At 38.7% G+C, this 9777-nt stretch overlaps 1 protein-coding gene across 3 annotated transcripts in view; it reads left to right on the top strand.

The window, feature by feature from the left end:
- FAM133B (family with sequence similarity 133, member B) overlaps nucleotides 1-4271 on the top strand; it is a 29331-nt gene extending 25060 nt beyond the window's left edge. Inside the window, exons 10-12 of one of the 3 annotated variants that reach the window (XM_011955051.1) lie at nucleotides 1775-1803; nucleotides 2469-2483; nucleotides 2931-4271. In XM_011955051.1, coding sequence (XP_011810441.1) covers nucleotides 1775-1803; nucleotides 2469-2483; nucleotides 2931-3017 — 131 coding nt within the window. In that variant the 3' untranslated portion in view covers nucleotides 3018-4271. Of the gene's footprint in view, nucleotides 1-399; nucleotides 416-1764; nucleotides 1804-2468; nucleotides 2484-2928 lie in introns of all 3 variants that reach the window. The other 2 variants (XM_011955050.1, XM_011955052.1) reach the window with 2 other exon arrangements.
- The last annotated feature ends 5506 nt before the right edge of the window (nucleotides 4272-9777 follow it).

Raw genomic sequence — 9777 nt, 5'->3', positions numbered from 1 at the left:
GCCTGTAATCCAGCTACTCGGGAGGCTGAGGCAGGAGAATCGCTTGAACCTGGGCGGCAGAGGTTGCAGTGAGCTGAGATCGCTGCACTGCACTCCTGCCTTGGCAACAGAGCAAGACTCCGTCTCAAAAAAAATAAAAAACAAGAAATATAAGCTCAAATTTCTGTTTTGACTTTCTTAAGCTACAATATGAAATATGAGAGACCAAAGTATGGTGATTTCCGTTATCTTTGATAATAGTTACTTTCAAATCAGCCAAATCTGGTAATAACAGAAAAAGCCTCTCCAAGCACTAGCTGCAATGAAAAAATAAGAATATGACAACATAAATGACTCATTAATAAAGATTCTTTTGATAGTTTTTAAAGCCAAACTCTGCTATTAATGCAAATTGAGAAGAAAAGAGAAAGAAGAGGTGAATTAAGGAAAATAGAAGTAGTATCCAAATAAGAAGGAGATCAACCAAGAGAAAATGGTTAACAGATTATTTTCAAAGAGTAATGCAAACAGTATCAGCAAAGTAATTTAGAGGGCCTCAGTATCAATGTGAGCGATGACCTTTGAAGGCATTTTCTTAGGGAAAGGTGAAAGAAAAATGAAAACATCATCATTGGTAGGTTTGAGTAACTCCTTCCCAGAATTTCCCTGACTCTTCAAACGAGGTACCTTCTCTGATAGGAAGGCTCACCTAGTAATGATTCAGAAATAACATTTTATATGCTCCAAGCCTACGATGAGAAATAAGGTTTTTTTTGTTTGTTTTTTTCTGAATGTGAAAGTAGTTTGGGTGAAGATAGCTTTGGTCTGTGGTTCAGATTGATTAAGACATAACCACATTAGTATTTGCATCCTTTCACTGTTTCTATGCTTTCGGCTAGTTGTGTATGTATGAAGCATTTCTGTGCAGGCACTTAGTCTTAAGAGTATAATGGAGTTCAAGATAGAAGAGTATGATACGTGAGAGAGATACTGTGGGGAGGGGCTCATGAAATCCTCGCTGAGGAAGTGAAATTAAGCTGAAATCTTATTTATAAGAAAGAGCCAACCACATGAAGATCGAAGGAAAGAATATCCTAGGCAGAGGGAAGAGCTCTTAAGGACCTATAGTGAAAATAAGCTTGTTATATTTGAGGGACTAAGAGAAGGTAAGTGGCTTAATGCCTGGTAGGGAAAGAGGAATGCCATACAATGAGGGTAGGAAGTAAGCAGAGGCTTACTGACATTACACAGCAGAGTGTGTTTTCATCAGAATGTTATAAGAAGCTGTTCTGAGGGTTTTAAACAAAGATGACTTAAATATTTTACATTTTGTAAATGCTTTGGTACAGGAGGTAAGTGGGCACAAGTGAGGAATGATGTTTCTACAGCAGTGATAGTAATGGAGTTGGACTGGCAAGGATGGATTTGAGATACATTTTGGACTTAGATGGTAAGACTTCCTTGGTGCTTTGAATGTGGACATTGGAGTTAAAGAGCAGAATCAAAGATAGCTTAGATTCTTTGACTTAAGCAAAATGACAGATAAGTAGTGCCAGTTACTAAGATGGCTGGGGATTTGGAGAGAAAGATGAAGCATTTTGTTGTGGTAATTTCAGATATGCCTACCAGACATCCCAGATAGAGCTGTTAGTGAGGCACTTACAGTCCTGAGGTCAAAGTGTAGGACTGCATATAAAGATCTGGGCTTCATTGGTGTTTAAGTGGAAAGTAAAGCATGTGACTGGAAGAGTATGTGGAAAACAACGGAAGGAAGCCCCAGAAAAGCCGAGTAGAGGAAGAAGAGCAGGCAAAGGAAATGAAGAGGTCTTAGTGATAGAAGTAAACCAGCAGAGAGGTGTCATGGAAGCTAAGAAGAAAATGATTTTTAGAAGAGAGTGCTCAGCTGTCCTTTTGTGGGGAAAAAAAAAAAAAGCAACGTATACCCAAAACTTAGTTTTAAAAGCCCAAATTACAAGATTTTGGACTCTGTAAAGTTCCCTATGTACTTCAAACATGTAGTGAAAAAAGAATGGTGAAAATTAGCTTAGCGCCACAGAGTGGTAGAGGCCTTTGAGAGAGGGGAGAGTAGGTAGTGCTGATAGATAGGAAATGGATAGGAAGCTCTGCTGTTACCATCCTTATAGGTCTCTTCTCCTTTCTTGCTTTTCATTTTCTTCTCTTGAATATCAATACACTAGCAGCAGTCTCTCATTTGGTACCACCTTTCCAAAGTATCTATGTTTCTAAAAGTTCTGCCTTCTGTAACAGAAATAGGAGAGTCAGACTTCAGCAAAACTCCAGCTCCCTTCAATTCACTCAGTTAAACTACTTTTACCAGGCTTTAGTGGCATTTTCTTCTAAAAATCAGACATCTGTTTTGCTTAACAAAATAAACTTTTTAACTATATATTGATACTTTGTACTAATTAGTTGATTTTAATTTAATAATTTAATTTAATAATTACAACAACTTCAATTAGTGCTGCCAGTCTGAGCAGTACACAGTACCTGTGTTCCTATTTACTGAAAACTAGCAAATTTAATATTTCTGTTCTGTCTGAAAACTATCTTACAAAAAACAATTATGTTTTTCTGTGGTTACTGTTTTCCAGTAACTGTAATTACTTTACCTTTAGAAGTTGTATAGCATGAAATACAGTGATTGGTAGCGTGATTCAATTGAATTTATTTCCTTTAGGAAATTTTGTTAGAAGTTACGTAAATGTGCTAATGACTTAAGAGTTTCTCCCTGTCTTTTTGAAAATCAACAAGAACTCTTTTAGTCCTCTTATGATGCTGGTTGTTGAGACTTTTCGAGAAATGTTTTGAGTAGTTTACTTGGTTGTATGGATTGTTTGGAATTATGTAGTAGCTTAGGAGAAGCATGGTAAAGATGCTTTTAATTTGCATATTTTTATATAGTAATGTATAATATGGAATTATCTTTACAGGAAAAAACGAAAAAGAAAAAGAAGCATAAGAAACACAGTAAGAAGAAGAAAAAGAAGGCTGCTAGTTCAAGTCCTGACTCACCATAACATTAAGAAAAATCAGGATTCCCTTCTAAAGAAAGTGCAATGTCTGAGGAAATTTCAACTGTGAAAACTACAACATATTTACTAAAATGCATGAATTTTCTTGTTTTTAGAATTATTCCTGGACTCTTCAGTAGCCACTCAGATGCCACTGTGTGAAAGGGCCATAAATGTTGCCTGCTGCTTGAACATCTTTTTTTTTTTTTCTTCCAGTGCTTGATAACTCTGGGAGATAAGACACTGCAGTCATACTAGTGGTTAAGATATTTGGGAATAAAATTAATACTTTTGACTAGAAGTGTCTAAGGATAAACCAACAGAAATTGAATCTGGATGTATCTTTAAGATGTAATCAGAAATGACCAGATGACTCTAGTTAAAATTTTTGAAGGAGGGATTACATTAATATTTCAAAACCCTTACTCTGTAGATAAGTGTATTTTAATTTTTTCTCCTTGTATACTTTTATTTACCTGGGGAAGGAGCTTTTAGGGTTGGGGGGGTGGTTTGCTATCTCTTTAGCTAGCAGAATAGTGTGCCTTTGATCCTCACACATCCTATATTCTGGACACAGTAGCCATGCTTCACAGGGAGGTCAGAGCTGGCTACCAGCAGTCTTGCCCTTTACTGAGCTTAGTGTCATCCTTGGATGCTGTCATATGCTGCTTTCAGTGAACCAGAGAAACAGCCATTTGCAGCATGAGAAAGCCCCAAAAGCTCTGAGATTTACCTCCACTTCAGTAATAATGAATATTTTTTAGCATTAGAATGTGTTATGTCATTTGAATTAATTTTGATTACACTTTGGCTTGGGAGAGGAATTATTTTAAATAGACACTGGTACTTTTTGAACTTGATAGCTAAAGATTCTAAAATGCATGTTTTATACTAAGTTTTAACCAGTCAGGAAAATTTTATGTAACCAGTGATAGTTTATTTTTCGTATGAATTTTGTTTAGGCTGCAATGTTTAGCTTTTGTTAACTCCTCACTCTTGCTGTCTTAAGTTCATTACTTTGTTTAATGTCCTACTTGCCAAGATATGTAGCATGTAAAAAGCAGGATTTTGATTTAAAAAAAAAAAAAAAGGCTTCATATTGAAGCTGAGACTTGCAATAACAAGTTGAGTGGCAAGCCTGGTATGCTGTGTCTTATTGCCAGAATCTTAGTAAATGTAATGTTTTAAAAGTTTGTTGTCTTTGTATATTAATAGCAAATTATGACAAGTTAAGTTTAAATAAGAGTTACATTATTGCTCTCCCTGTGTCATATTTTACTAAGATTTTGTGCCTCATATCTACTACTGAATTGTTTACTAGGAATGTTAAAAGGAATTGATAATTCATTTTCATTTTACATTTTTATATAATCAGGTAACATGAAATACAACTTGATGTACAATTTTGCCTGTTACAAAGGATGTGCTAATTATAGTGGTATATGCACAGAACATGTTGGCATGACAACAGGCTGAATAAATAGCTATTTTGCTTAAAAATAGCTGTGTTCTTATCAGCTCCCTTTGGACTGCAAGTAAACTTACAAAGATAAGAAACACTCGTAGCCCGGCGTGGTGGCTCAAGCCTGTAATCCCAGCACTTTGGGAGGCCGAGACGGGCGGATCACAAGGTCAGGAGATCGAGACCATCCTGGCTAACCCAGTGAAACCCCATCTCTACTAAAAAATACAAAAAAAAAACTAACCGGGCGAGGTGGCGAGCGCCTATAGTCCCAGCTACTTGGGAGGCTGAGGCAGGAGAATGGCGTGAACCTGAAAGGCGGAGCTTACAGTGAGCTGAGATCCGGCCACTGCACTCCAGTTAGGGCGACAGAGTGAGACTCCGTCTCAAAAAAAAAAAAAAAAGGAAAAGAAAGAAACACTCCTAGATGTTAAGTCTGAAATAAATAAGACATATCCCTAAATTTTTAGCTATTAAAAAAACACATATCTTGGTTTCTTTAAATTTCATACCCAAAGGTACATACTATTTCCTAATAAAAGATATCTGTATGCTTTTGAATACACAGAAAATTTAAGGGACATTTTGCATCCAAAAGAAAGTTTCCTAGAATTGTTCGTGAAAATGCCAGAAGACAAGTTGATCAGATCACATGGTCATCACTTTTGTTATGACACAGAACTGCAGATTTACAGACTAGTCCATTATATAAAGATTATATTCCACTAGAAGCAACTGTTCATTTTATGAGACTGGGGGAGAAGGTGATGTGGTGAAAAACTGTTCTTTCCAGAATGTGTTAACTGTCTGGACAACACTTTTTTCTAGTCCTATGTTGGTATCCTTAACAGCCTCCTAACAAAGTATGGAAAGAAAAGAAAATTTGACAGAGTAATTTTATTTTTATTTGTTTATTTTGTGTGTGTGTGTGTGACAGGGTCTCTGTTTCCTGGACTGGAGTGCAGTGGTGTGATTTCAGCTCTCTGTAGCCTTGACTCCCCAGGCTCAAGTGATCCTCCCACTTCAGTCTCCGAGTAGCTAGGACTTCAGGCGCACACCACCATGCCTGGCTAATTTTTTTTATTTTTTTGTAGAGACGGGGTTTCACCATGTTACCCAGGCTGGTCCCAAACTCCTGGGCTCAAATGATCCACCCACCTCTGCCTCCCAAAGTACTAGGAATACAGGCATGAGCCACTGCGCCTAGCTGACAGAGTAATATTATCAGTTAGGTTTATTCCAAAGTTATTACCCTGTGCAAATTACATCTCTTCCTCCCTTCCAAACTACCCTTTTTCTTGACAAACTTTACACCAATTTTTTACAAGTAGAAGGCATGTTACTAGGATAATGGTACTGGAATAGCTGCTGTAAATCAGTGGATGTTCCAGATAGAAAAATTGGCTTTATACTTGTGCTACCTCTTTGTAATTGGATTCCTTTAGCTGTCGTTAGTATAGTTAGATGTTTTAAATACCATTAGAGTGTCCTGAATTTATTTTAACTAGAATACAGATTGACATTCCTTCAATCAAGATGTATTAAAAACCTATTGCTTAATTTTCTGACGTTTCATGGAGACCCATAGACAGGACTCATGGAAACCAAGTGAGAACAACTATTCTTCAGACTTAAGTGACAGGGTTCATAGTTTTTTAAAAATTGCCACTTTTTAACTTAATGTCTATGAATACTCATTTATTTATTTGCTTAAGAAACGTTTTGAGAAACCTTTTTCCCCCTAACTGTATTTAATCATAGGTCACTGCATCCTTGACTTCCCAGGCTCAAGCCAGCCTCCCACTTCAGCCTTCCCAGTAACTGGAATCTGTGACAGGCATGCACCGCCACACCTAGCTAATTTTTATTTGTAGAGACAGGATCTCCCTATGTTGCGCAGGCTGGTCTCAAACTCCTGGGCTCAAGCAGTCCTCCTACCTCGTTTTCCCAAAATGCTGAGATTACAGGCATAAGCCACCACGCCCAGACTTTGCCGTATTTTAAATTTTGGTTTTATATTTTATTTGAAAGTAAGAATCTAGTGTCCTAAATTGTAAAAATCACTTTAATACATTTTCTCGCCTTACCACAGTGAAGGCCAGCAGGCATAGATGACGTGTTTTTTCTCTCTACCAGGATTTTACAATCAAGTTAGAACAGTTGACATTTTAGTCAACTTTGGCATAATCACACCATGTTATCCTACCAGTCAACCCAATCAAAGTTGGAGGGGTAAAAGTGAGTATTTACGTTTTTCTAGAAGCTCCCAGATAGAATCGTTTGTTTAGATATCATAAAAGGGTGCTTGGTTAGAGTTTGGAGGAGGTTGTAACCTTTGAAGGAGCTGCTGATAGTCTGAGAAATTACTTCAGCTTAAAGAATAAGGTATTTGTAATCTCACTTAGTTGTTATGTGTTCAAATATGTTTTCAACTGTTCTGTTGATGCTGAAGGAGTATAAATGATACCAAATACCACTTAAGTGGTGTTTAGCCCTGAAGAAAAATGTTAGAATTGCTATAAATTTTTAAATCACATTAGCTGGATGTGATGACTTGTGCCTGCAGCCCCTACTTGGGTGGCTGAAGTGGAGGATGGATTGAGCCTGGGAAGCCGAGGTTGCAGTGAGCTATGATTGTGCCACTACACTTTAGCTTGGGCAATGTGACACAGCAAGACCCTGTCTAAAAAAAAATTGGCCGGGCATGGTGCCTCAGGCCTGTAATCCCAGTAATTAGGGAGGTGGAGGTGGGTGGATCGCTTGAGCCCAGGAATTCAAGACCAGCCTAGGCAACATGGCAAAACCCCATCTCTAAAAAAAATGCAAAAGATAAGCCAGGTGTGGTGGTGCATGCCTGTAATCCCACATATTCACGAGGCTGAGGTGGGAGGATTGCTTGAGCCCCAGGAGGTGGAAGTTGCATTGAGCTGAGATGGCGCCACTGCACTGCATCCTAGGCAACGTGGCAGAGCAAGACCCTGTCTCAAAAAGAAAATAATAAAATTTTAGATCACAGAAACCTTAATGAAATTACCATATTCGAAGTGGTAGCAACCATTATTGCATACTTTTCCAGTTACTTGAGAACCTTCTGTGTTTGGTTGCCAGGATGTTGCTATGGTCACATTCCATGTTGGGACTGGAGTAGTGAACTGTGGAAACAGTGATAGCTCAGGATGCCCAGGCTTGAAGCTAGGCTATCTGGAAATTCTGGAGTGTGCTAAAGCCACACTGGACATGGACCAGACAGCTCTGAAGAAACTGGTAGGATCCATCAGTGAAACTGTCAAGAGCTGTAAGTACTGACCAGACTTCTAATGCTGCCTGAACATCTTGATTCACAGAAATGTATAAAAAGCAAAAAGATGAGGATATATTAAAAAGATACAGGAGCCAACCTGAAAACTGCCAATGGCCAAGGCCGGAACAGCTTGAGCAACAAAGGAACATAGTATTCATAGGCGTCTTAGTCTATTTGGGCTTCTGTAACAAAATACCATAGACTGGATTGTTTATAAGCAACAGAAATGTAGTTCTCACAGTTCTGGAGGCTGGGAAGTCCAAGGTCGAGGCCGATTCGCTGTCTGGTAAGGAAGGGCCTGCTTTCTGGCTCATGGATGGCACTCCCTTGCTGTGTCCTCACCACAGTGGAAGAGACTAGCTAACCCTCTGGGGTCTCTTACTTTATAAGAACACTAGACCTAACTGCCACTGCCTCCCAAAGGCCACACCTCCTCATACCATTAGCTTGGGGGTTAAAATTTCAACCTGAATTTGGTGGAGGCTGGGGAAGGGCCTAAACAGACCATAGCAGTGTATAACCAGTGGTATAAAATAAATGCATGTGACAATACTAATTAATAATAATAAATGGAAAAGAAAAATCTTCCTTATGGAAGATTTCTAAATAATAGTATAGATACCACTTCCCAGGGAGTGGAGCTTAATTCCCTTCTTGGGTGACCGGCTTCAAAAGAATAGATCGTGGAAAGAAAAATAGTAACTACCGTGGAGAGAGCTGGCAGACTCCAGCTTAACCATATGATCAAGTTTAACAACCGTGGTGATATGTCATGTTGAGATCATGTTTCCCTTTACATGTGATTAGAGCAGCACTTTCCATCTGTGGTTTTATTCCCCAAAACACATGATCACAATCTAATCTTGAGAAAAACAGGCAAACACGCAGATGTGATGGCATGCACCTGTAGTCCTAACTACTGGGGAGGCTTTGAGGCAGGAGCATATTTTGAGCCCAGGAGTTTGAGGCTGCAATGAGTTCACAGCACTGCTCTCCAGCCTGGGACACACAGCAAGACTCCATCTCTTTAAAAAAAGAAAAAAAATTTAAGAAAACAAAATGATGACCATTCCATTGTACAAAATGAATCCAAAACTGTCAGGTTCGTGAAAGGCAAGGAAAGACTGAAAACTATCACAGGTTGGAGGAGGCATGACAACCGAATATGGTATCCTGAATTGAATTCTGAGATCAAAACAAGACTGTTAGTGTAAAAACTGCAAATTAAAGTCTATAGTTAATAGTAATGCACCAATGTTAATACATTAGCTTTGACAAATGTACCATGGTTATGCAAGACATTAGCATTAGGGAGAAACTGGGTGAAGAGTATATAGGAACTCTTTGTAATACCTTTGCATCTCTTATGTAAATCTAAAATTATTCCAAACTAAAATGGGTCAATTTCTATTATCTCAACACCATCCTCATTACTGACCCATGGTTTCTCAAATATCATTTACAATGGTTTCTTTTCTCCTTTTCTTTTTGAGGCAGAGTCTCACTTTGTCACCCAGGCTGGACTGTAGTAGTAGTACAAAAACAGCACACTGCAGCCTCAACCTCCCTAACTCAAGCCATCATTTCACCTCAGCCTCCCAAGTAGCTTGGGCCTACAGGTATGCGCCACCACACTCAGCTAATTTTTGTATTTTTTGTAGAGATGGGGTTTCATTGTATTGCCCAGGCTGGTCTCAAATTCCTTAGCTCAAGCAATCTGTGCAACTCTGCCTCTAGGAGTGCTGGGATTACAGGCATGAACCACCGTGCCTGGCCTTACAATGGTTTCTTGACCACATGGGAAAGGTCTTTAGATATAGTGAAACATGAGATACACTGGGAAAATTCAGGAAAAGTTAGCTTACTACTTGCTGAAGATTGTATCTAAAATCTTTGATTGCTTTGTTGGATGACTTGTCAACATTTGACTCTCAGAGAAGCTCCTGACTCTTATTCTTCCAACCTCTCTTTTCTCGGGCTTCCATTTTCACACCACTATTGGT

Source organism: Colobus angolensis, unplaced genomic scaffold (genome assembly GCF_000951035.1).
Source record: "Colobus angolensis palliatus isolate OR3802 unplaced genomic scaffold, Cang.pa_1.0 Scaffold394, whole genome shotgun sequence".
In the NCBI taxonomy this organism is placed as follows: domain Eukaryota; kingdom Metazoa; phylum Chordata; class Mammalia; order Primates; family Cercopithecidae; genus Colobus; species Colobus angolensis.
This window is presented reverse-complemented; position numbering and strand designations above follow the sequence as displayed.